This window comes from Choloepus didactylus, chromosome 14 (genome assembly GCF_015220235.1).
Source record: "Choloepus didactylus isolate mChoDid1 chromosome 14, mChoDid1.pri, whole genome shotgun sequence".
Taxonomy (NCBI): Eukaryota; Metazoa; Chordata; class Mammalia; order Pilosa; family Megalonychidae; genus Choloepus; species Choloepus didactylus.
The window spans coordinates 89,713,185-89,740,081 of NC_051320.1; the positions used below are offsets into that span (position 1 = coordinate 89,713,185).

Below are 26,897 nucleotides of genomic sequence, written 5' to 3' on the forward strand. Positions count from 1 at the left end.
TTCCTGAACTTGAAAGTTCAAAAGTGTTCACTGCCCATAACCCCTGCCTGACCCCGACTAGCTGAGTTTTGGGTGCACTTCCTCGTCAGGCATCTTTGCCACTCTTCTCACGTAGGGTCTAATTTTGTGACTAGTCTGCAGGGGGGTCAGTTGCTGTCCTTTGGAGCAGGATTTAACTTTTATAAAGAGTGAGAAGTCATAGAACCTGAGAAAGCTGAGTCATACCACTTTTTGGAGAACACTGACTTGCAGGAAGTTCTCCAAGCTTAATGCAAAAATACTGCTGCAATGAAAAAAACAAAGCCAACTGCAGGAACAAAGGCTTTCTTTGTACAAACTACAGAATTAGAATCTCAATTACTTAGAAACTCATCCTATTTGACCCAAGGGCCCGAAGGTTAAAGGTCAAAATCACAAGGATCTCAATGAATCTCACAACATAATGCTTAAAAGAAAGGCGCAAGACACAAGAACACGCTTTGTATGAATTAATTTACATAAAGTTTATAGACTGGCAAAACCAAGTAATGGTGTTAGAAGTCAGGAGACTGTGTGCTGGTTTGGATCTATTATGCCCCCCAGAAAAGCCATGTTCTTTAATGCAATCTTGTGGGGGCAGACTGATTAATCTGCTGATTAAGGTCGATCCTCTGATTAAATTATTTCCATGGACGTGTGGACCACACCCATTCAGGGTGAGTCTTGATTAGTTCCATGGACTATTTAAGAGAGCTCCAGAGCCGGAGCAGACAGAGATGCTTAGAGGTGCCTGGAGATGTGAAGAGAAGGACGTTTGGAGATGCTAAGCTAAGAGATGAAGCTCAGCTTTTGCCCCGGAAAAACTTAGAGAGAAACGCCCTGGGAGAAAGAAGCAAGGATGCATGGGAGCTGAGAGGAGCTAAGACAGATGCCCAGAGACATTTTGGAGGAAGTCATTTTGAAACACAAAGGATCAGGAGAAGCCAGCCACGTGCCTTCCCAGCTGACAGAGGTGTTCTGGACACCATCGGCCTTCCTTCAGTGAAGGTATCCTCTTGTTGATGCCTTGGTTTGAACAATCAAATGGCCTTAGAACTGTAAATTTGCAACCTAATAAATCCCCTTTATAAAAGCCTATCCATTTCTGGTATTTTGCATAACGGCAGCATTAGCAAACAGGAACAAGCAGCTACCTGTGAGGAGGCGAGGAAGACAACTGGGAAAAGAGGTCAAGGGGGGTTTCTGAGCGTGGCGGTGTTCTGTTTTTTGTCCTGGGATGTGCTTACATAGATGTGCCTTATTTGTGATAATTCACTGTGCTGTACACTTAGAAATATGCACTGTTGTGTATGTATGTGGTACTTTAAGTTTTAAAAGGTAAAACAAACAAAAAATAGCAACAACTCAAGAACAAAATAGTCAGGCTACCTCTCCCAAGGGGGCTCCAGAACCAGCATCAAACTAGTTAAAAAGGAAAGAGATCCATGTGGTTCAGTGATCAAGTTTAAGGACTACCTGACGGCTGGTGGATTACGAGGTCACTGGTGCAGCTGGGGAGCTAAAAAGGCACACTCAGCTTTCTCTGCCCTGCAGTTTTCCACTCAGCACCTTGCTGAGTGCTGGGCTTGTTGGAGAATTCCACTGCAGATACATTGGCTCATTCTGGAAGCACAATATTTCAACATCAGCTCCTATTTCCCTCGGAAAGGTATGATCTACTGCAACGTCTCTTCAAAGACAAGGGAGGAAAATGCCATTGTCACTATTTCTGTTTATCTCTCAAAAGTGTGGTACCGTCTTTGCACAACCTTCTTCTATTTTCTAGCTTTCTTTTGGAAGCTCTTCAGCCAGCATCTTACAGATAATTGGCTGACAAAGAAAGCTTCTCTCTGACCTTTTCAGCCTGGGTCTGGAGACTGGATGCTGGCTTCAAATATCACCTGAGAGTAAAGGAAAGCAGGGTTCTGGGGTCAGAGCGTCCTGAGCTCTGCTCTTTGCTCAGGCCTTCCCCAGGTAGAAAGTTATTGCTCCCCTTCTGTTAGGATGGGGGGTGGGCAGTGGAGGGAGGAAGGGGTAAGGCTGGAACAGAAACGCTTACTGTTCTGTCTTGGGTTAGATAAGGACATGTGTGCCTAAACCTGAGGACCTGCACTGCCCTTGCTGCTGAATGGACGGAAAAAGCTGAGTGTGCTGGAGGGCAGCACAGCCAGCAGGGCACCTGCCTTCCAAGGCTGTGGCATTCACATACGAGGTGACCCAAGCAGAGGGGAGGAGCCCCCAAAGGATGCAGAAGCACAAAAGTACACATATCGCCCTGGACCTTCAGAACTGAGCCCAAAGAGGGAACAACAATCTGACCCTCCAATTTCTGCTTCTCGAAGTGAAGCGACACCCCTGACTCACTGGCGGGGGGTGGGCTGGGGTGGGCTGGGGTGGGTTAAGTGCTGGGATACATGAAGCGCCCCGTCCAGCCGAGTGACCAGATTTGGTGCCTGTATGATGCACGTCGGCTTCCTTTCTTCCTTACGACATCCTCAGCTGCTCGATGAGTTCCCTGGGAGTGATTCTAGGTGCTGAGTCACTTTAAATAGAGTTCTACATAAAACTAAGGAGGAATGGAATGGTAGAAAAATTTGAAACCTTCATATGAAAATAAGACCTTCACCTTGGGCTACTGACCTTTGGATTCCATCAGACACTGGATAGCAGTGGAAAATTCCTTCCGACTTAACTTGTTTGAAATACCTGTTGAATTATTTCATCCCCACCAAATCAAACAGATACACCTCAAACTTGAAGTACCATTAAAATATTTGGAGAAAGAATTTCCACAAATCTAAACTGCTCTTAGTAATAAATAGCTAGTGGCATAAAAGTGAAAGTGTCTTCTTGTAACCGTTTATTCAGTCTTACTGAAAAGGGTGATATTTCATGTAAGTAAATTTTTCAGAAAACTGACTTTACCCTTTCAACAATGATACTTTTCAAATGTTAACTATTTTGGTGGGAAACTCTTCTAAACTGGATTGATTGTACTCTGCCTTCCTAGTGAGAGAAATGATCTAGTCACTTGATCTTTCCTGGAGATGACATGGATTATCTGCTACAAATATCCATCCTCATACTGTGGCGTGAGACCTGCTGAGGATAAGAGAGTACTAACTGCTACAGGAACATGTCACCTATGGGTGCCTAGAATGAACCAACACTTTTAACTGGAACCCAGTTCATCTTCCCACAACCCAGCTGTACCTGGCTGAATAATGGCCCCCAAAAATGCCCAGGGTCCTGAGTCCTGGAACCCACAAACGTTACTTTACACGGCAAAAGAGACTTTAAGATAAGACCAAGTAAGAGATCTTGAGAAAGAGAGATTATCAGGGTGGGGGCTTGGGGGGGGGCAATTAATCACGGGGTCCTTGTAAGAGAGAGGGAGAAGGTTCAAAGTCAAAGAGAAAGGGGGATGTGGCGGTGGAAGCAGAGGGGCAGAAAGAGGTATGAAAATGCTACACTGCTGGATTTGACATGAGGAAGGGGCTCATGAGCCACAGCGGGTAGGAGGCCTGCTGTAGAAGCTCAAACAAGGAGGGAAACGGATTCTCCTCTGGAACCCCCAAAAGGAACACAACCCTTCCACCACCTTGACTTTAGACTTCTGACCTCCAGAACCCTAAGACCAATGTGTGCGGCTTTAAGCTACTAATTTATGGTGATTTGTTACAGCAACCGTAGGAAACTGTTATACCCACATTACAAAGGGGATGACGGAGCTGCTGTTCAAGGCTGTACAGGCAGGAAGTGGCCCCAACCTGGACTGCCCCACTGAGCCCACAGCTCTGCCCACTCTGCCTTACTGCCTCTCCACACAGCCTGGCACACAGAGGCTTGTGCCACCTAATGAGAGAAAAGCATCCTGTAGGAAGCAGAAGAGGCCTTACGCAGCACGCATTTTGCAGAGCACACATCTTCACAGTTCTAGCATCTGCAGTAATTTGTGCAATGGCAAATCTGAACAGAAATAGCTACAGCAATAAAAATACAGTTTAGGAAGTCTCTGTACTTTAAAGACTGAACTTCCAGCAACTGCAGACTTAGAGACTTATGATTCTCTGTAATTAGTACATCAGTTCTGATACAAGGAGGGAGGGATCAGCATGAGATGTAGAAAAAAACAGAAGGCGGTGCAGAGCCACATGAAAGAAGAGGAAAGAGAGTGGGAGCAGAACTAAAGCCACAGACACGGGGCCAGCCATTTGCAGCTGACCCCCTACCCTGATGAGAGGCGTGAGGGAACGAAGACCCATTCAACAGTTAAATCTGTGTATTAGTCTAAGCTGATATCTGTGTATTAGTCTAAGCTGATAAGTTGGGGAAGCTGTGTTTATAGTATGAGTGCAGTTATTCCCAATGGATCTTGTGGTTTATAAAACACCCCCAAAAAAAGCATTTCATGAGGGCCCAAACAGGATGTACCTATAAAGTGGCATCCCTGGGCCTTGCAATCAGCCCTACCCTCTCCTGCCCATGACCCAGACACCAGCCCATAAAGATAAGCAAAGGAACCCACCCTGTTCATGGCAGTTGTCCCCACTCCCACCCCGTATCCCAGGAGTGAGTGGAAGGAAGAATGGGAGGGACAAGGATGCCAAGGAAAGATCCTTGAGCCTTGAAAATGAACTGGGAGAGAGCAACGAGGCTGGCTCACTGCTCAGGAACCTTTTTGTATCTACTTCCCAGTTCTAGAGGGCTGTGTTCCTGAGAGTAAGACTATGGTGTAAGTAAGGCTACTTTATGCTACAGTGATTTTGCTTTTAGAAGTTATAAAATTTTAAAAATCCATACTCATATCTCCTAGAACATTTCAATGCATAGCCATGGGATCTCTTATTATTAAGTTGAAGAAGTGGGGGGAGTAAAGACACTTCTTCCACTCAGACCTAATTTCCATATTCAACTCTCCACTTGTCTAATTATTATGTATACAAGAGTGCTTGAAGCCTGGATAATTCCTCTTTGTAAATTTTACAACAAAACTTCCTCTTAACACAAGTGTAGGAGGACAGGTTGGATTGGGGGGAAGAAGGGAAACCCAAAAGAATTAGCACTGAACTTCAAAGAGCTTTTTATTTCATGATTAGAGAATTCCTGCTTGATTACATAACGCAGAAGCACTGCACCATTTCACCTTCCCACAGTCGATACAGGTTGGCAGTCACATACAAACCTAGATCGCACATTACGTCTAGGCACTTTTTAAAGTAAAAAAAAAAAGGGGAGAAATGTCTTGCAGGAGGATTTATGCATTAAATCCTACACTTCTGGCATACATGCAAAGGGTTTAATCTGACCCTCTGCAGATCAATGTCTCTTTCTGTACATATTGACTGGCAAACCTTTAACTGAAACTTTCAATACAGACTGACCTATCCTTTCTAAGGTACAGTAATGAGTTCCTTTGGGAAATAGGAATGCAATAAACAGGGACATAGCACTTTAAATAAGCTGATAAATGTAAAAAATTAAATTTGCAAGCAGGTAAAGGAGAGGGCAATTACTCAATTCCTTTCCATGGGATTTTTTTTCCAATTTCATTAAAAGATACTCAAGAAGATTCATTTAATAGTGAGTTCTTCTATCGTATTTAAAAATCTCTAATTCACAGTGCTTGATTTAACATAACTATCTTTTAGTTTCCTCATTGCTAGAGCAGATACCATTCAATGGGCTGGCTTAAATGATGGGAATGCATTGGCTCATGGTTTTGTGGCCAGAAGTCCAAACTCAGGTGTCATCAAGGAGATGCTTTCTCCCAGAGACCTGGCATTCTGGGTCTAGCTGCAGGTGATCCGTTGTCCTTGGCTTTTCTGTCACATGGCAGTGCACATGGTGGCCTCTCCTGGCTCCTCCCTTGTCTTCTGTTCAGCTCCTGGCTGTTCCCTCGGGCTTACTCTCTCTCTCCCTGTGGCCTTTCCTAAAAGGTTATCCTGATTGAGCTGGGCCACGCCTTAACTGAAGTAACCTCATCAAAAGGTCCTCTATACAAGGTTCAAACCCAGAAGAATGGAGTAAATTTAAGAAAATATTTTTCTGGGGTACAGAGCTCTGAACCACCACAGTCCTTCCTCTGGGCCCCATACAAAATACATGCAAAAATACATTCATTCCATCACAACATCCCAAAAGCCTTAACTCATTTCAGTAGCAATGCTCAGTATAACGTCTCATCAAAATTGGTTATAGGTGAGGTCTGTCCTGGGGCCCAATTTCCCCTTGTCTTTGAACCTGTGAAACCTAGAAAACAAGTTACTGCTTCCAATATACAATGAAGGGACAGGCATAGGATAAACATTCCCATTCCAGAACGGAGAAATTGGAAAGAAAACATGGGCCATGGGTCCTAAACAACTCCAAAACCCAGCAGGGCAAACTCCATTAGACTTCAAGGTCTGACAGTCATCTGTGGATTGAGGTTTTGTCCTCCAAGCCTTCCAAGTACTTACCCAGCAGCCAAGCTCTCCCCAAACCTTGGGGTGAAAGCCCCATTCTCTCTAAGCATTGGGATAGTGGTCAGTCTCTCTGCAAACAACACAATACAAGCCCACCCTCTCTAAGCACTGGGGTGACAGCCATGTTCTACACAAATACTGGGGTATCAGGCCCCATTATCTTGAGTTTTGGGTGGCAGCACTCTCCTGAATAATGGGGCACAAGGCCCACCCCATCCAAGCACTGGGGCAGATGGCCTGCATCTCCAAATTCAGGTGTGATCCTGACCTTTCTACACATGTGGGTGGTACCACTCTCTTGAGATCTCTTCGGCCCAGGCCTTGGCTTCCACGGTTCTGCCCTTGAAGTCATTCTTCCTTCAATTTGTTCCTTCTCTATCCCTTTCAGTCCAGGCTGGCAGTGGGTCTGCACATAAAGATTTTGCAAAAACTTTGTTGGTCTTCTGTGCAGTTCACAGGGGCCCAAACCATCAGACAAAAGAACTTCCCACAGATCCTTCCTGCATATCTGCATTTCCAATCCTGAGATGCATTTCCAGTTCCACTGAAATTAAGTGGATCCATTGCAGTTAAGTCCTCACATGGATTCCTCTTCTCCAGGCACTCACTTTCCAGAAGCTCAGGAAGTCCCCAATAGGACTGCTTCTGGCCCTCGGCTCAGAGCATACTATTTAGATAGACTGTGAATTTTGCAAACCATCAATTTCTGTTTTGTGTGTGTGTGTGTGCTTAAGAGTTAAGTTCTCAACTCATCTCTTTCCTCTAGGATTTCACTATAAGCTTCAAAGAGAAACCAGGCTGCTCCTTCCACACATAGCTTGGAAATCTCCTCAGCTAAATATCCAACTTGTCACTTTCAAGTTCTGCCTTCCGTCCAACACCAGAGCTTAATTTTCCCAAGCTCTCTGTCACTTTGAAATAAGGATCATCTTTCCTTTAGCTTCCAATAACATTCATCAGTCCCTTCTAAGGCTTCAGTGGAAGTACATTTAGCATCCATATTTCTACCAACATTCTCTTCAAAGTAATCGAGGCTTTTCCTGTCAAGCACCTCACAATTCATCCAGCCTCTACCCATTACCCAAATCCAAAGCCTTTTCCATATTTTAGATATTTGCAATAGCAGCACCTGACTTTCCAGCACCAGAAACTGTAGTAGGGTTCTCCAGGGAAACAGAACCAACAGGAGATATATAAATATATAGATACACAGGTACATAGATATGTATTTGTAAATACTATGAGATTTATTATAGGAATTGACTCATGTGACCCCAGAGATTAGCAAGTCTGAATTCCAGAGAATTCTAGTGGTAGAGAACAGAAAAATAAGGACACTGTTGTACACTGGAAAAAGAGAAGCCTAAGAAGAAAAAAAAGAAACACTGGAGTTTGGGTTATAAGGCTTAGGCACCGAGATTTATATACAGCAGCTAGGGAAGGCCTCCTTGAGAAGGTGACTCAAGTAACGACCTGAAGGACATGAACGAAGGCTGCATTAAGACATTTTGGGAACAGTGCACCAGAGAGAGGGAATGACTGAAGCAGCTGCTCTAAGATGGGCACGGACCTCATAAGTTGGAGAAACAGTACAAGCCCCACATGTCCGGAGAGATGAGAGCCAGGGGGAAAAGAGAAGGAGATGAAGTCAGAGTGGGTAGGAGGGACAGACACGCCCTAGTAAGGATTGGGGCTTTTACTCCCAATGAGAGAAGAAAAGCAGGAAGATTCCAGGCAGAGGAACAGATTTGTTTCAACAGAATCACTCTGGCTGCTGTGTTGAGAATAGCTACAGGGGAAAAGGTAGAAGAAGGAAGGCCAGTTAGAAGGCTATTGTAAGAATGGTGGCAAGACCATCAGCAGATGAATAATAAACAAAATGTGGTAGATGCATATAATGAAAAGCTATAAAAGGAATGACGTTCTGACATGTGCTACGATATGGTTGAACTTTGAAGACATCATGCTGAACAGCCAGAAAAAGGACTTATATTGCATGACTCCACTGAGATGAAATACCTAGAATAAGCAAATGCATAGAGACAGAAAGTAGGTTAGAGGTTCCCAGGGGCCACAGAGAATGGGAATGGGAAGTTATTGCTTAATGGGCACAGAGTTTCTGTTTGGGGTGATGAAAGAGTCTTGGTAATGGCTGGTGATGATGGTAGCACAACATTGTGAATGTAATTAATATCACTGAATTGTACACATGAAAGTAGTTAAAATGGATGCAATGGGGGTGAGGAGAAGCAGAATGCTAGATTATGTTGAAGACAGAACACACAAGATTTGCTAATGGACCAGACACAGGCATGAACAAGAGTCAAGATCGACCAAGACTTTTGGTCCAAGCAACTGAAAAGGAATTACTATTTACTGAGTTGGGGTAGCACATGAGTCAGTCAACTATAGCCTGAAGACCAAATCCAGCCTGCATTCTGTTTTTGTATAGCCCTTGAGTTAAGAATGGTTCTTACATATTTCAAGGTTTGTAAAAACAAAACAACAACAAAAGAGGAGGACGATGAAGACTATGACTATGCAACAGAAACTGTATGTGTCTGGTGAAGCCTCAAGTATTCCTGTCTCTTTACAGGCAAAGCTTTGTGATCCCTGGGCTACAGGAGATGCAGGTTTGCAGGGGAAGATCCAGAGCTAACCATTAAACATATCTGATCTGAGGTGCCTTTGAGATATCCAAGGACAGATGCAGAATGGACATTTGTAGGTGCAGGCCTGGAGCTCAGAGGAGAGGACTGAGCTGCAGGTATAACCTGGAAGCCTTCAATACAGAAGTTGTTTAAAGCTGTGAGATTGGATGAGATCACCTGGGGTTTGAGTACAGAAGGAAAAGCGGTCCACAGGCTGGAGGATCATTAAAAGAGACTGGGAAGGAACAGCCAGAAGAGCAGTAGAAAACCCAGGCAAGTGTGGGTTACATCTGTCATTTGATCCTCAAACTCATTAAGCAACAGGGATAATTATCCGCATTTTATTGAGTAGGAAACTGAGGCTCAGAGAAGCAATCTGACCAAGGTCAACCTACTAGGAAGTGGCAGACAAGACTCAAACCCAGGCCTTCCAGACTCTATTCTTTTCCATGTGGCTTCCCCATGGATTAGCCTAGTGGATTATTACTGATAGCGTAAATACAATTAAAACCAATAATTTGAGGTAGGCTTTAAGGTCAATGTTCTTTTGTTAAAAGCTGGGAGCTGCATCAGGACACCCAAACAATTAGTCTGAGCACATTTCTCCAGTGAATTCAAAGTGTGTTACAGAGAGCTAAAGCCCTGCAAACACAGAGAGGAGGATATTTTTCATAACTTGACCAAACAATTCCAAAGTTTATCCAAAGGAGTAATAATTAGAAGAGAAAAACTATGACATGTTCAGGAAAATAAATTAAAAGAAAACAAATAATGTGTATGTATGTAATTATAATTATTAAAACAATGTCTTACAAAACAATGTATTAGAACAAAGATCACTGAAACACTCCAAGAGTCCAGAATTAGACCTATCTTGGGGAATTCTAGCATTTCAAATTAACATTGAAAGGACTGATATTTTTCTGTAAATATGTTAAATCAATTGTTAGCTGTTTGGAAACAAAGATTCCTACTATACACCATACAACAAAATAAATTTCAAGAATATTAGATTTCATAAGTACTATGAAATCATAAAATCAAATGTGAAGAAAACATAAAAGAATTCCCCCCCCAAATGGGAAGGTTTCTTTTAACATAGAGAAATCATGGAGGAAATAGATAAAAAGATTTATAAATTTAAACACACAAAGTTTTTCAACTCTGTATATACAAAAATACCATAAACAAAATTTAAAAGCAACTGAGAAATTAAGGAGAAATATTTACAAAGTATGGCAAAGCATTAATATATAAAGAGCTCTTAGAAATCGACAAGATAAAATAGCACTACAAAAAAAATGAGCAAGGGACATGAATAAGCCTTTTTCAAAGTTTCTACAATAAACATGTATTACTTATTATTGGGAAAAAAACAAATTTTAAAGGTTAAAAAAGGAAAATATAGCCTATTGCATGCTGAAAGTACATAATAGATCATCGATGGAATTAGAGCATCTGGTCTATGATCCAGTATTCTACTTACCAAGCTAACACTCAAGAAAACATAACACTATGGTAAATGTGAAAAGGAAAACATAAAGAATGTGCTATGCATGCTCTAGAGAAAGTATAAAACTATATTAGCACCTCATACTTCCATTTCTTTAGCCCTCCCTCATCCTTGCCTCTGCAAATCATAAAATATTAATGCCAAAAGACACCCAAAAAAGATTAAGGTCTCATCCCCTTATTTTGCAGATTAACAAAACTGAGGCCCAAAATAGGGAAAAAAGTTGGCCCCCAAAGTAGGCCCCTCCCTGTTCCAGTGGTCTGACTACACTTGATGGCTGAGATGACCTTTTTCCCAGACTGCAAGTGTTAAAAAATAAAAGTATCCTCCCAAAAGTATGGGGGGGGGGGGGGCAGGAATGAGAGAAACAATGCAAATTTCCAGTTTTTTGTTAGAAAATATTCCACACTGCTGGACAGGACTTCCCCTCTTAGGAAGACAGTATTACTGCTTTTCACTGCAGAAAGCACATCTTTGTCCATGTGAATTTCCTTTCCTGCCAGAACTCGGAGCAGTGAGTCCACTGACAGGCGGGTACACTGATGGGCCCCCGTGATCCCATGACATTGTGGCTCACAAGGACCCCATCCTTCTACCCCTCCACCTCCCAGGGGCCAGGGACCCCCAATTAGGCAGCGGGCCATCTCTCAGGGCCTCCGAGCACAGGGCCCTGCTCCCACCGCAGCAGGAGGCCATGGAGCCCTGCCCAAGTGCTGCCGATGCCCTCCTGACCCCGCCCCCATGGTCAGCGGACACATGGACAGACGAGACTGCCCTGGCTCTGGGGATGGCTGCTCCTTGTTACTGGCAATACTTCATTAGGGACATCAGTGAGTCATGTACTATCGTGTCAAAAAATACAATCCTTACCTAAAGGTTCAGGCAGCTGAGAGATCAGTGAGGCTTACTGTTTGGGGAGGTGTAGAATTCATGAATAATTACATGACTTGAAGGCTTTCATTATTCAGGATATGACCGCTTCACTGTCATTGTACTTGTAGCGATTTGGGTTATGGATGTTTTTAATTTACGGAAATCTGTTTAAGTTTTAATAATTTTGCTTTTGGCTTTTTTTCAGGCTTACACAAGCCCTGATCCTTCATTCTGATGAATCCCACCCAGGCATTCAGCCCCTCCACTTAGTCCCTCAGGCTCAACCAAATGCTTGCCTGGATTCCAACCGATGCTGCCAACCAGTGACCCGAACACTCCTAAAATACAAGTAGGACCTGATGGTTATACTGTCCTCTAAGCTCTGAAATTTAAAATCATTGTTGAAATCACTTTGGTTTTTATAATGAACTCCAGTTTTTGTATATAATGGTATTAAAATGGCCATACAATGTATTTATAAATATAGTTTATTTATCTTGCTACATAGAGCATTCCCAAGTCCCTCACACAATTTGGGGTTTAGAGTAAAATGAACATTTTTAAATATCTATTCTAGCTGAGATGCCTGTGTTCCTAGGATGACAAATCTGTCTTCTTTCAGCTCTCCAGCCCTCACCAGGAGGACTTCCCTGGCCACTGCACCTGCTGCCCACTGCCCCTCCAGGCCCTGGCGACTTACACCCCAGGCTGCCTCACTCCCTCCCATCACAGCATCTACCCCACCAGGGCCTGCACACTGCTCTGTCCCCTCAGGCCGATCGCAAGCCCCTTGGCAGCAGGGACTGCTCCTCACTGACCTCGTATCCTAGGACCATCTTCATGGCTGACCCACAGTTAGCACTCGACTGATGGTTCCCAACCAAATGAATAAAATTAGAAATCCTTTTAAGCATATTTCATCAAGGCCAAGTGTGCCCAAATATTGTTTGGATTTTAGGCTGAGCCCCATGTTGTACTGGACATCAGACCTTGAGGTGGTTTGGATGATAAGAGCATCTACATAAAAAGTAAGGCCAGGTGCACCCTTGGCTGCCCCTCCAGATGCTCGGGCTCCAGAGACATGGAGGGTTGACGAGGAGCCATGAAGCCTTCTGAGGATACCCCATTCCCGGAAGCAGCATCCCTCTGCACCCCCACCCCCACCACACACACATGCAGGAAGGAGTCACCAAGTGTCCACTGCATCCAGGTGCTGCCCAGGTGCTGAGGACACGGCAGTGCACACAGGCAAGGTCCTCGCCGCTCTCACGCAGGGAATGGGGATTCTAGGAGACACAGGCTTTTTCCTGCCTCTCTGGACTTGGAATGTCAGCTTCAAACCATTCCTTTGGAAGAAGAAAGCTCACTCTGGAATGATTTACTCACCATCAGCGGTGTGAAGCAGCTTATGGCTTTTCAATGTCCCTTTTGACTTGAATTTCTTGCCACACATGTCACATAGGTGCGTCTTCTCAGTGCTGTGACGATTCATGTGCGCTTTGAGGTTACTCTTGCTGCGTGTTTGCATACTCACCCAAAAGACATTTGAAGGGTTTCACACCTATGGGGACGGGGGGAGAACATATATATACACACATTATATATATGGGTATATGAGTGTATGTGTGTTTGTGTCTGTGTGTGTGTATCCAAAGGAATGTATCTCCCTTTTGAATAAAGTAGCAACTGGCTTGCCATAAACACGCCACAACTCTGCCACGGCCGTGCTTTAACCCATGCTGTTCCCCCGCCTAGAACATAAATGCCTCCACTCTACAGCTTCTCTGACCTTCCCAAGTAGAAGTCTCTGTTCCCCCATCAATGTTCCCAAGTCCTGTAACTCTCTCCAGCTCATAACTGTGAGCTGCTCACATCTGCCTCTCCCTGTAGGCTGGAACTCCACTGAGGGCCAGGACCCTGCACAACTTACACAGCAGACAGTCGCTAAATTCAAGTGAACTGAGCTAAACTGAACAAAATTAAAGGAACCAAGAACCTTTGCAAAAATCAATAGCGTCAGGCACCCGAGATGAAATATTGCAACAGATGTGAAGCATATTTTACTTCACCAGAACTTTCAAACATCAGCTGCAGTTGTTGTTGCCATTGTTGGGCTAGGAGTCAGACTATAACATGTCCACTGCAGATCTACTTGGCACTAAGCAATGAGGGTTTAATCTTGACGCTGAGAAGACTTGGTCCCTGCCTTCAATATCTAGTGGGAAATGTAGAAAAGTCAAGAGGCAGTTACAATATAGTGTGACATACTACAGAAGGGGGAGAAAGACTGTCACAAACCTAAACGGGTTTAACAAACACCTTTTACTGAACCAAGCAGATCACCCACAGCTCTACCACCTATGACTGCAGCTGAGGAAACCCCAGCTTTAAAGGGGCCACAGGGATTTGCCCAGGGTACTGAGCTGAGACGCACATGCAGGCCAGAGTGGCTCTGGGGCTGAGGTGCTTTAAGCCCCATGCAAAGGCCAGTGCTGGGTTGAGTTTCTGGACAGTGGAGTGATAAGCTGACCACAAGCACCAAGGAGCTGTGTAACCTTGAATGAGTGTTGGATCTAGATCCCAGGTCTGTAAAATGATGGATGGGATCAGGAGACGCCTCTCAAGGGACCCACTGGACCTGTGCCGGGCTGGTCATTTAGAGCACACTCTAGTGAGAGCACACTCACAGCTTGGCACTAACTTGGGTGGAGCAGCACCGTTCAGAATCACATGCTGACCTGACCAGCCCTTTCAACACCAGGTCGCAGCTACGGATGGCTCAAGGCCTATTCCCAGAACGGAGAAGACCACACGAACCACACAAAGGTAGGGAGTGGACTGGTGATGTCAACTTTATGGATGGATGAACATTTGAATTATTTTCTGAGATTAGTTGCCTAGATGTCTTCTAAAAGATTCAAAAAATTCAAGAATGCAGATACATCCTCACGCAAAATCCCACAGAAGCCAAATGCCTACTTTTTGTTCCCATCATGACTAGAAGGAGAAGAGCAAAGTAAAAACGTAGGCTTTGAAGTGGACATGAATCCATTCAGGGGCTTGCCCTCCTACCTGCCAGCAGGACCACCTTAGGAAAGTTACCGTAACCGCTTTGGGCCCTGTGTTCTCACCTGTCACCTCCAAAGGTTTTGGTAAACGAGCGGCTGTAGATAAACCAACTGTAACAAAACTGCTAAATAATCAACTGCACGGGCATTTTTCTGCTCCTGGTTCACACTGCTTCTTATCACCAAGAGCCAATACTGAGAATTGCTGTGAGGAACCCATCCCAAGTCCATCACTTCACATTACGTAACCACAAACCAACTCTCTTGTGTCTCTGAGAAGCAAATGCTATATGTGTGCTGAAAGTTCTACACGAAGGCTGGTTGCTATGACTACAGCCATTTTGAGAGCATCATAAAAGAAGGGATGGCTTCCGTGCAGGTTTCGGTTCCAAAGGACCCTGACCATTGCAGTGTGTGCACAGACATGTTTTTTTCTTTTGTGATTCTGCCATTATACAAAAAAGTCAGAGATGGGTGAAAAAAAATACAATGACCAAAGTCCCAGGACACCCTACATTTTTAGGCAAAACAAAAAGCAGCAGCCTTTGGCTTTCTGAATCTTTTCAGAATTCTGAAGTTGTTGAAAACAGAGCTGACTTCAAAATGTTAAATATACAACACTAAAGCATCATCACATGCAAATAGAATAGCAGCCCTGCACTGAGTACCAAATACATCCCACTGAGGGTTTTATGTAAATTACCTCAATGATCCTTACAACAAATTGCAAAGTAGTTTTCATCCCCCTTTTATGGTTGAGTAAACAGACATTCAGAGCAATGAAATGATTTGTCCTAAGTCAGACAGCTTGTAAGTGGTGAGGGCAGGATTTGCACCCAGCTTTCTCTCACTCCAAAGCCTGTGCTCTTCCTGCACGAGTAAAATTACAGACTCTGGTGACTTTCTAAATCCAAACCCATGGTCTCCAGCCTCCTCAGGGCTTTCTGTGCTTTCATCGGAGTCCTTCCAAGTCCGTCGTCAGCTCCCTGATGCTTCCCCATGAGGGCGAATCCAAACCTACACACTCGCTTCCAAGCCCCAATCCCTGGCCCTCTTGGCAGATGCTTCTGCCTCCTTGTTTGCTGAGCAAACTGTGACTTCTGGGTATGAAGACCTTCAACTTGGTGACAATGAAAACAACCCATGTATGTATACACCTGCCACCACCCTCACCCCCTTCCCTGCTCAGCATAAGAGGTGCCTCTTTCTGAGATAATTCAGTGGAGAAGTGAAGAGGAGGCGTCTGGAATCAGATGGCATGGATCCAAATCCCAGTTCTGCCACTTATCAGCTATGTGATGCTGGGCAAATTACTTAACCTCCCAAATTACTTAGCCTCATTTTCCTCATCACTAAAATGGGGTGGTAATAGCACCTACCTTGTTGACAGAACTGAACCAGATAATGTGGGTAAAGTGTTGCACACACGGCCTGGTGCCTAGTAAGTGGTCAACAAATGCTGCTAAGGAAAAAGTCGCTTTCAACCTGGGCTTTTGATCTCAACTCCTTCTGCCTTCTCCAGGTCCCTACCCCATCAGTTCCTGTTCCCCTCCCTAAAGTTCCTGCCCTAAGGCCTAGAAACAAGTCATTTCTGTTGCATATTGTAGAAAATACTTGCTTAATCCTTCATCTCCTCCCCCCACCCCCCAGGAATGCTCCTATTCTCCTCCTGGCCACACTCCAGGTTCCTAACCGGCAGGAAGGGACCTGGCCCCGGGGCGTAAGGAGGGCCTTCCCTGATCCCCTGGCTCCTGTGCTCAGCCCCAGGAGGGCCACCTGCTTATCCAGGGGGAGAAAACAGAGCCCATGGACCTCGATTCGAACAGTGTCTTGATTTCCAATATCCCAAAGCCCCAGAAATGGGCTCCCCCACATTTCCTTCACAATCAAGCACCCCAGGAACATAGTCTGCATTTGTCTTCTCCACTGCCTCACTTCCTCTCACTCGTCTACCTTCTGATTTCTTTCTCCACACCATGAACACGCTACACTGCTAAAGTCAGAGGATTCTCTGCTGTCCTCACCACCATTCACTCATTCTACAAAGACTAATTCAACATCTACTATGTGCAAAGCAACACGGTAGGCACCAAAATCGCTGCCATGAAAAAGACAGGCAGTTCCTGTCCTCAGGAAACTTGCTTTCTAGTGGGTGGCCATGGTGATTTATGTCACTCCAGCTGTGGCGGGTGCCGTGAAGAAGTGCACACCTCTCCTCACTGCATTTGCAACTAAATAAGCAATGACTTAAATCACTGCTCCTAGATGGCTGGTGGGCACACTTCCGGTGTGCTACCAAAACTCTAACTGCAGAGGATGTGGAGATAAGGCTTCCTCCTAATATACCCCAAAATGAAGCATGGAAACGCAAAATAAAGAGTGCTCCATTTTGAAAGATGAATACTCACCTTCATGAGCCCAAATGTGACGCTGAAGGTCTGAGCCATTCTTCATGAAATAGAAATCACAGTATGGACATTTCATGGCTCGCTTTCCAATGAGCCCTTTCAGCTGAACCCTCCGCCCGAGAACCTCAGAAATAGTGCTCATGGAGACCTCTAGAAGGAAAGCAGGAGATAATCAGAAGCAGCCAAAGAACCTTTGTCCAAGCTACATGTAAATAAAATGTGGTGACAGCACCTGAAGCTACCAGCCAATCTTAGCTTCACTAAAGGGGACAAATCAAGGTGGGCTGTGCCTCATGGTGTCATAGATTCTTGCCTAAAAAGGTAAACCAGCATCTCATTAGGCCTCAGATATAGATACCCATTAACATAAACTATAAGCAACAGAGAAAATATCACAAGGCAGCAACGGGGCAAATGCAGAATGTGAAACCTCCCACAAAATAAGTGACCCAGTTTCTTCAACAGATCAGTGCCATGGGGAAAGACAAGGGGCAGGGGAGCACACTTTTATAGAATAAACAAGACTTAAGCAATGTAACAACTAAAACCAAAATGTTTGAATCTTGATTCATAAGAACCAACTGTGAAAAAACAATCTTTGTGCCAACTGGGGAAATTTCAATATGAACTAATACTAGATGGTCGTAAGGAATTACTGTTCATTCTGTTTGTTTTAATTGTTGCCTGGTGGCTATATTGGAAAAAATCCTTACTAGCTGAGATGTGCACTAAAGTTTTTATGGGGAAATAAACTGTTGTCTGGAATATGCTTTAAAATAATCCAGGGGAAAAAAAAAGGTGGGGAGGGGAGTAGGAGTTACATGAAACATGTTTGGCAAGATGTAGATAACTGTGGAAGCCAACCTCTAGGTACATGGGAGGTCTTTATATTATGCTGCATACTTCTGTACATGCATGAAATATTCCATAATAAAAAGTTTAAAATAATGACCAAAACATGCCTTGCATCTGTTCCTGAAAAAATGTCAATCAGTGTGAATGACTTAAGTCTTTAGCTCACACAGGACAAGGTGAACGTAACCTTGGTGTTTCCGCACGACGGAGGCCTTGGGCCTCCGTCTATTACAGATAAATCATGAGGCTGGTGCGCTTCCAATACTTATTTGTCCTCCATTTCTTACCATTTACAATCAGTGAGTCAGTTCCCAAATATGAGGAGCAGATACCAAACAAATGAAAAGAGAAGAGGGGCATAGACAAAGGGCGAGGCACTTATGCTGCTTGTTTATTTAACAGCGAGTGCCCTGCCTGCTCTCTTGGGCTCTGGGCTGGGACATGGCACTGGGGATCTGGGGATCTGGGAATACAGAGATGATCGCCTGGAGACCCTAAAGCATCTCCCAGTGGGGTTCGAGGGAGGCAGGTAACTGAGGACTCGAGTGTGAGTGGTAAGTGCGCCATGATGCTGCCACTGGTGTGGAGAGGGTCAAGGTAGCACTAAAGCTGTGCATAGAAGGGGCCCTTACCCCGACTGGAGGCTACAAAAGATCTCCAAGGGCAGGGCTCTGAGGGAGAACTTTAAATATCAACAGGAATGAACCAGAAAGAACAGGGAGGGGAAATGCCGCAGGTGGCAAGAACAGAAGTAACAAGGCACGGTGGGCCAGGTAGCTCATGCCTCTGACACCTGAGCGGGGTGAGACAGGAGACTGAGGTGAGCGGCAATCCAGCTCACTGAGGATCCTCGGGTGAGAGGGAGCTAACAGTCCTTTAGAAATCACCACACCAGAACATAAACTTATGAAAAGGTCCTTATGATGCCAGGCAATGGGGGTGGAGGTACTAGGTCCTAGCTGTGTATATGAGTCATTGAAAGGTATTCAAAGTTCATTTTAAAGGGGGAGGGACAGAGCCCTGAGACAAAAGTAGGTGGGGAGAGACATGTCTGAAGACCAGATAAAAGAGGAAAATGAAATAGCTCTATAAACGAACCCCTGGCAAATTGTTTCCCTTGTATTTGCTCATATATTCATCATTCTTCACTTCTATTTAGTGCAGTCTGTATATAAAGTTGTGTTTTTAAATCAATATAAGCATTTAAAAATTAATCTTCTACTCTAAAATGCATAACCTTACCAGGATGGTTGGTCTTGATATGTGACTTTATCAATCGATCTTCTGAAAAAGACTTTTCACACACAGGACAAGAATAACTCCTTTTGTCCTTAACAGAAAGAGATAATAATCAATAGACTGTCTTGTTTGAACCTGGGATCTGGGGAAAAATCACCACTACCATTGCCATCACCACCACTATTACTACCATCATCATCATCATCATCATCATCATCATAACCATCACCACCACCATTGCCACCATCACCATCATCACCACACCATCATTATCAAAATCATTGCCACCATCACCACCACCACCAATATCACCACCAACACTATCATCACCACCACCACCACCATCCCCACCATCATCACCACCACCATCACCACTACTACTATCATCACCATCACCATCACTGTTGCCATCACCATCACCTCCACAACCATTGCCACCATCATCACCAACACTACAATCATCACCATCGTCGTCATCACCACCATCATCGTTACCATCACCACCACTACAACCATCATCCAAGCTAGACACGCAGCACAGTGCACCTTCTCAAGCATTGTAACATGCAGCCTCCACACTGGAGAGTTCAGGAGTAGAAGAATGGTGTCAGCTTCATGTCAGAAGGGGGAAGAGGGGCTTAGTGAACAATCCTGAGGAGGTGGCAGGGCCAGGAAAGGGCAGGGCTCAGCCTCAAGGTCAAGGGTCAACCAAAGACCAGGGCTGCTCCCCAGTCCCAGTAGCATATTATTCCCTTCATTTCCTCCAGGATTCAATGCATGATGTGCATGGGGTTTCCATCTAAGAAGTTTAACTTGAGACTCATTCTGGAAGGACAGGCATTAAGATGTTCACATTATAGATTAAGAAACTGAGGCCCAGAGTGATGATCCCAAGTCTAAGAGGAAGGGCCAGTGTCTGAAACCCAGTGTGTAGATATCATCCAGGGCACATCCCACCACACCAAGACTCGTGTCCCACTGAGGCTGCAGGTAGCAAGCTCATCCTGCATTGCTGCTAGCTTCATCAGCCTGGGTAACCTCAGCGTTACATCCTCAACTGGGGAGAAGTTTTCGTAAATGACCCAGCTACAATTTCTGCTCATTTGCCTTTCCTCCCAGAGCTAACTTTAGCACAGTTTCACATCACATTAGCATTTTTCCCAGTGGGTAGCTGAGAGAAGAAAGGAAAAAGAGCAGCAGCTGGAGACAATTCTACCAAGTTCTCAAGTTCTTCAGAAGCTGGTGGGAGAGGAAATCGTTGGTTATCAAGACAAAGGAGGCTACATGCATGGATTTCATTTCTCCTGTCACCCTCAGCTCTCCCATCAGGGAAGACAACCCACCAGGCAGCCTCAGAATAAATGTGTCAAGCATGGAAACCAATGACAACACTCACAGTCAAGCTTTGAGAGTGTGATCAGTCTCATATGTGCCACCGTTGACCTGATTAACAAGATTTACAAGCCCACATCTCAAAAACAGAGCCAAAATCTGGTGGGAAAGGCGTTGCATGTACACATTCATAAAACAAAACAAGAAAAAAACAACAAAAACAAAACATGTACAAGCAGTAACTGCAAGGAGATGTTTGGGGCTGTGTTCCCCAAAGTCTGTCCTGTAGGATATTACTTAACATGGTCCATGCTCACTAGATTTAGCAGGAGGACTAATTTTCTACCATTTGCTGAGCACCTACTGTGAGCTTGGCATTGCACAAAGAGCTTTATAAGCAATACATAATGAGTACAATCCTCACAGCAGCCCCAGGAGGCAGTCGGCCCACACTGCTAAATAATAACAATAATAATAACTGCCGTTGATGAAGAACTTACTGCAGGCCGGGTGCTATGAGAAGGGCTTCACATACCACACCCTACCAGGCATTCAGGAACTTGCCTAAGGTCACACCACCAGACAGCAGAGCAAGTGACTTACCCTCTCAGTTTCTTCATCTGTGAAATAGCAATAAAATGCTGCCAGCCAACGCCACAGCCCTTTGCCCAGGGTCCATCAGGGGCACGGGGCTCCTCTGAGTCCATTTGTCCCTGTCCTGCCCTGCCCTTGACCCCTCTGGGGTTATCCCATCATTCTCAGAGTCAACGCTATTTTGGAAAGAAGACCTGTTCTCCAGCTGGCATCCTGGAGAAGGACTGACTTCACTCTGGCAACCTGTCAGTGCCCTTGTCATCAAAGTTGATGAAGCGTTCAGCGGAGCTTCCAAGGAGTTTACAGTTATCTCTCCAGAGCCCTAGCTATTTGGTTTTTTTCTTCTTTTAATCTCTGATAGTCTGAAAGCAATTTATCTTAGAGTTTATCAGGGGCCCTTATTTCTTGATGCCTTTGAAGATTGTGAGGACACAGGTGGTGGTAAAGGGAGCGGGGAGAAGAGTGGGTGTTCAGGACTCACTTCTGTCTTTTCCAAAACCTCAGTTCTGCACCAGAGATGAAAACCCAAATTGACACAGCCAGCTTAAAAAGAATGGTGGGTAAAAGAGTTCCTGGCAGAGCGGAGAGTGGGAGCAAGCTACCCCCTAATGGCAGTAACACAGCTGGGCCCTCAGAGCTTTTCTGCTTTCTTTACTGTGATGGAAATGGCCTTCAAAGCAACGTACAACCCTTTGAAAAAAGAGGAGTCCTTGGGTGCGGGAATAGCACAGGCTGAGGCCCGGAGTCCAGCTCTCTGCTCTGGGCAGAGCTCGCCTTGGTCCATGCTCCAGTGGCTTGCAGCCTGGCCCCCACAGTAACTTGACAGCTCTTGAATCAGCAACTAGCACTGGGTAGAGAATTCCATGTCTAACTCCACACACTACCCCACCCCCCCAAGCATATATAACTGGAGCATAAGTAAGTACACCTATAATATACATGACATCAACTTAAAAATAATAATAAAAGGCAGGGGACTCCACTCCAAACTACATCCCAGGAATAAAAGGCCCACGGTTATGGGGTATCTACAATCCTGTACTGACTCACTCATTGATACCTCACACGTCAAAGGGCCCCTGCTGTGCCAGGCACTGCTAAAAATAAAGGTGGGAGACACCGGCCTGCCCTCGAGGGGCCTGCAGGCATGTCAAGAGAGACATGCCAGCACAGATGAGTCACAGGACACATGCAGAATGTGCAGCAAAGCACAAGAAGGGGACACTTAAATGGTGACTGATTTGAACAAGTTCGAAAAGAGCCAGCAATTTGCTCAGGTTAGAACCTCAACCACAAGACTTTCCTTCTCACTGGAAACAGTTTGGTTGTACCGTCCATGTCTCTCGATTGGGAATCTCGGCTCTCACAAAAATGAAGCTTTTTATACACGGGAATTTCCACTGGCCTGAGGTCTCCTGAGTGTCCAAAAGGGGCAACCCAGAAACAAACTTGTTTGGCCCCAAGTAAGAAAAGAACAGGAAGTGGACTGATGGTGGAGTAGGAAGCTCCAAGAATCGGTCCCTCCACCAGAACAACCATTAAACAGGCAGGAACTGTCAGCATCAACCGTTTCAAAACTCTGGGGTCCAGTGGAACACTGTACTGCATCCAGGGGAAAGCAGGAGGAAGAGGATGGGAAATTAAGGAAAATACCAGTAAATTGCTCTTTCTGGGGTGGTTACTATCACCCAACCCCTGTCTCACAGCAATTCCCAAGATCCAGGGGCATGAACCAATCTCTGATCACTGCTTTTGATTAATGACTTCAGATTGCTGGGGGACCAGCTCTGGTGGTGGCCGTAGTTCCGATCAACCCTGAACAAAGGTGACAGAGGAGACCTGAAGACAGGACACTTCCTCAGAGCTGCGGAGGGCAGCTGAAGGGCAGCTTTTGTAGGCGGATGCCAAGTCAAGGAAGTGCAGCCTTGGGGAGCCCTGGTAGAAGCTCCTGATGCCCCTGCTGGCCCCTCCCTCAGCCCCTCCCAAGGGCAGTCTGTAGCCAGCCTGCCCTCCCCTTGTGAATACCTGGCCTTGTTCTGGCTGGGAAAACTGACTCAGGAAACTCCTCTCTGGCTTGCCCCCTCTTCCAGAATTTCCCCCCAGGTAAAAGCAGTTGGAAACAGCAAAAGCAGAGTAAGAAACAACTGAGTCCAACAGACTAAGGCAAAGGCTTACCTGTTTCAAGTCTTGCAGTGGAACACCCAGGAAAGGGAAAAAGTTTGTTTCCTGGGAAGTAGACAGGTGATTCAAATTCCTGCAAACAGGAGAACTGCTGAAGCCATGAGCAAGCACAAGTCCTGGACAAGACACAGGCCCAGAAAGGACCTGCACTTTGCATCGCCTTGTGTTGACTCTTGACAGAAAGGCTGAACTCTGAAGGAGAGCACCAGCCAACTAAAAGTCAATTTGCAAAGATGGTGCTTAGGTTTCCCTGGATTTGTTACCTCCACTCAAGAAAATCTCTGTCCTATCACTAGCTGGATACAAACTCAGGAAACAGGTATCTCAGGGAATAAATCCCAGAGTTAACATTTTAAAATATTAAACTACACAGTGTGTAACAAAAGATTCCAAGACAAACAAACAGGAAATGATGGTCCATCTAAAGGAAGAGAATAAAAATCCAGAAACCATCAATGAAGAAGATGAGACTGTGGACATACTGGACAAAGACTTTAAAAGATGATCTTCATTATCCTTGGGGAAATGAAGGAAAATGAAGAGAAAGAACTACAAGATATCAGAAAAACAATGAACAATATGAGAACCTTGATAAAGAGACAGAAATTTTAAAAAGAAATCAAAGATAACTACTGGAGTTGAAGACCAAAATAACTGAAATAAAAAACCCCCAGGACAATTTCAACAGCAGATTGTTGCTGGCAGAAGAAAGAATAAAAGAACTCAAAGACAAGACAATTGAAATGAGTAAGGCTGAGGAGCATAAAGAAAAAAAGAATTATAAAAAGTGAAAAAAGCTTAAGAGACCTGTGGGACACCATCAAGCAAACCAATACATGCATTATGGAAATACGAGAAGGAGAAGAAAGAGAAAAAGAGAAGGAATATTCAAAGAATATAACAGAAAACTTCCCAAACTTAGCAAAAGATGTGAATATGCACATCAAAGAAGCCCAGAGAACACCAAACAGGAAAAACTTGAAAAAAATATGCCCTGCCACATACTGGTCAAACTATCAAATGCAAAGAACAAGGAGAGCGTTCTGAAAGTTATAAGAGAAAAGCAATGTGTTACATACAAGGGAGTCTCAATTAGCTTAAGCACTGAATTCTCATCAGAAACCATGAAGGCAAGAAGGCAGGGTGCTGAAATACTTAAAAGTGCTGTGAGAAAACAATTGCCAACCAAGAATTTAATATTCAGCAAGACTTTTAAAATAAGAGGGTGCCTCCCCTCACCCCTAGCCTCACCCCAATTATGAAAAGCCCTTATTATTATTAATCTAGTAACTTGACAGGGTGAGGGGAGGAAGCTCACAGTACATGCAAATATAAATTGAAACACTCTTTGCTTTATTACAATTTCTATCCTAAAAACATGTATATGTAATTCATCATGGGGGATAAGGGGAGATATTAGATGTAGGACTGGGGACCAACTTTCTAATAATGAACAGTGCTTATGAAGGCAGAAGCTTTTTCTAAAGAGTCAAGAGTGTGAGAGAGAAATTTAAAGAGGCAATGCCAGTTTGATCTTTCACCTTTACATTTTTGGAAACAGGGAGAATAAAAGAGAAGTTTACCCTTTAAGCTTTCTGAAATGACTGCACATTTAATGAACTAAATAAAATGTTAACTATTTTTTTTAAAATGAGGGCGAGATTGAGACATTCCCAGATAAATAAAAGACGAGGGAGCTCATCAGCACTAGAGCAGCCCTACAAGCAAGGCTAAAGGGAGTTCTTCAGGCAGAAAGGGAAGGACACTACATAGTGGTTCAAAGTGGTAAAAAGAATTAAAGACCTCTGGTGAAGGTTAACATGCAGGTAATTATGAATGCTGGTAGTAATGTATTATTTATGGTATCTAATTCTACTTCTTACTTGTTATAGGTGCCAAAATGCAAATGCACAAAAAGTAGTGATAAATCTATGGTTTTGGACATACAATGTACAAAGATATAATTTGGAACAAGTACAAAAAAGATGGGGAGATAGACGGTTATAGGAACAGTATATGTGTATATGTGTATGATATTGAAGTCAGGTTAATATCTAATTAAATATGATTGTCATATATATATATGATGTTAAATGTAACCCACGGTAACCACAAAGAAAATACATGAAAATATATTTTCAGAATATATTCTGGATATATATATATCCAAAAAGAAATGAGAAGGGACTCCATATAGTACAATTCAAAAAATCAAATATGGAAGTAGGCTTTAAGGGAAAAATTGAGGGTCAAAAAAGGTGTAAGACCTACAAAGAGTAAATACAAAATGGCAGAAAAACATCCTGCATTCTCAATAGCAGCTTTCAGTATAAATGCATTAAACTCTCCGGTCGAAAGGCAGAGATTGGCAGAATGGATAAAAAAGCATGACCCAACTATGTGCTGTTTACAAGAGACTCACCTTAAATTTAAAGACATAAGAAAGTTGAAAGTGTAAGGATGGAAATAAATATATCATGTAAGTAGTAACCAAAAGAGAGCTGGGTACTTATACCAATATCAGATAAAATAGACTAAGTCAAAAACTGTTATGAGGGACAAAGACAGTTATTATATACTGATAAAGGGGTTAATACAACAAGAAGATGTAACAATTGTAAGTATCCTTGCACCTAACAGCAGAACCTAAAAAAGTATAGGAAGCAAATACTGACAGATTTGAAGGGAGAAATAGACAGTTCAACATTAATAGTGGGAGATTTCAATATACCACTTTCAGTAATGGATAGAACATCTAGACAGAAGGTCAATAAGGAAATGGAAGATTTGGACATTACTCTAAACCAACTAGACCTAACAGGCATATATAGAACACTTCACCCAACGACAACAGAAGTCACATTCGTCTCAAGTACATGTAGATCATTCTTGAGAACAGACCATATCTTAGGTCACAAAACAAGTCTCAGTAAATTCAAAAATATTGAAATCATGCAATGCACCTTCTTCAAACACAATGAAATGAAGCTAGAAATCAATAACAAAGGGAGAAATGGAAAATTCACAAATATGTGGAAATTAAACAATGCTCTCTTAAACAACCAATGGGTTAAAGAGAAAATCACAGGGAAATTAGGAAATATCTTGAAGCGAATGAAAATGAAAACACAACATACCAAACCTTATGGGATGGAGCAAAGGCAGTGCTGAGAGCGAAATTTATAGCTCTAAATGCTTATATTAAAAAAAGAAAGATTTCAAATCAGAGACCTAACCTCAAAACTGGAAGAACTAGAAAAAGAACAACAAACTAAACCCAAAATGAACAGAAGGAAGGAAATAAACATTAGAGCAGAGAGCAATGAAACAGAGAATAAAAAAACAACAGAGGGAATCAACAAAGCCAAGAGTTGGTTCTTTGAAACGATCAATAAAATTGACAAAGAAAAATAAAAGAGAGGATACAAATAACTAAAATCAGATATGAAAGGGGAACATTACTACATACTACTGACATCATTGAAATAAAAAGGACTAAAACAGGAGACTATGAACAACTGCAAAAACCGCACGCCAACAAATTAGATAACCTAGATGAAATGCACAAATTGCTAGAAACATACAAACCACCCACACTGACTCAAGAAGAAATAGAAGATCTCAACAAACCAATAACTAACAAAGAGATTGAATCAGTAATCAAAAACCTCCCAACAAAGAAAAGCCCAGGACAAGAG

At 43.7% G+C, this 26,897-nt stretch overlaps 1 protein-coding gene across 1 annotated transcript in view; it reads right to left on the bottom strand.

The window, feature by feature from the left end:
* Positions 1-26,897, bottom strand: part of ZFAT (zinc finger and AT-hook domain containing) — a 422,711-nt gene that overhangs the window by 103,904 nt on the left and 291,910 nt on the right. The window contains 4 exon segments of the mRNA XM_037803015.1: positions 12,909-13,044; positions 13,046-13,083; positions 16,999-17,148; positions 19,096-19,183. Coding sequence (XP_037658943.1) covers positions 12,909-13,044; positions 13,046-13,083; positions 16,999-17,148; positions 19,096-19,183 — 412 coding nt within the window.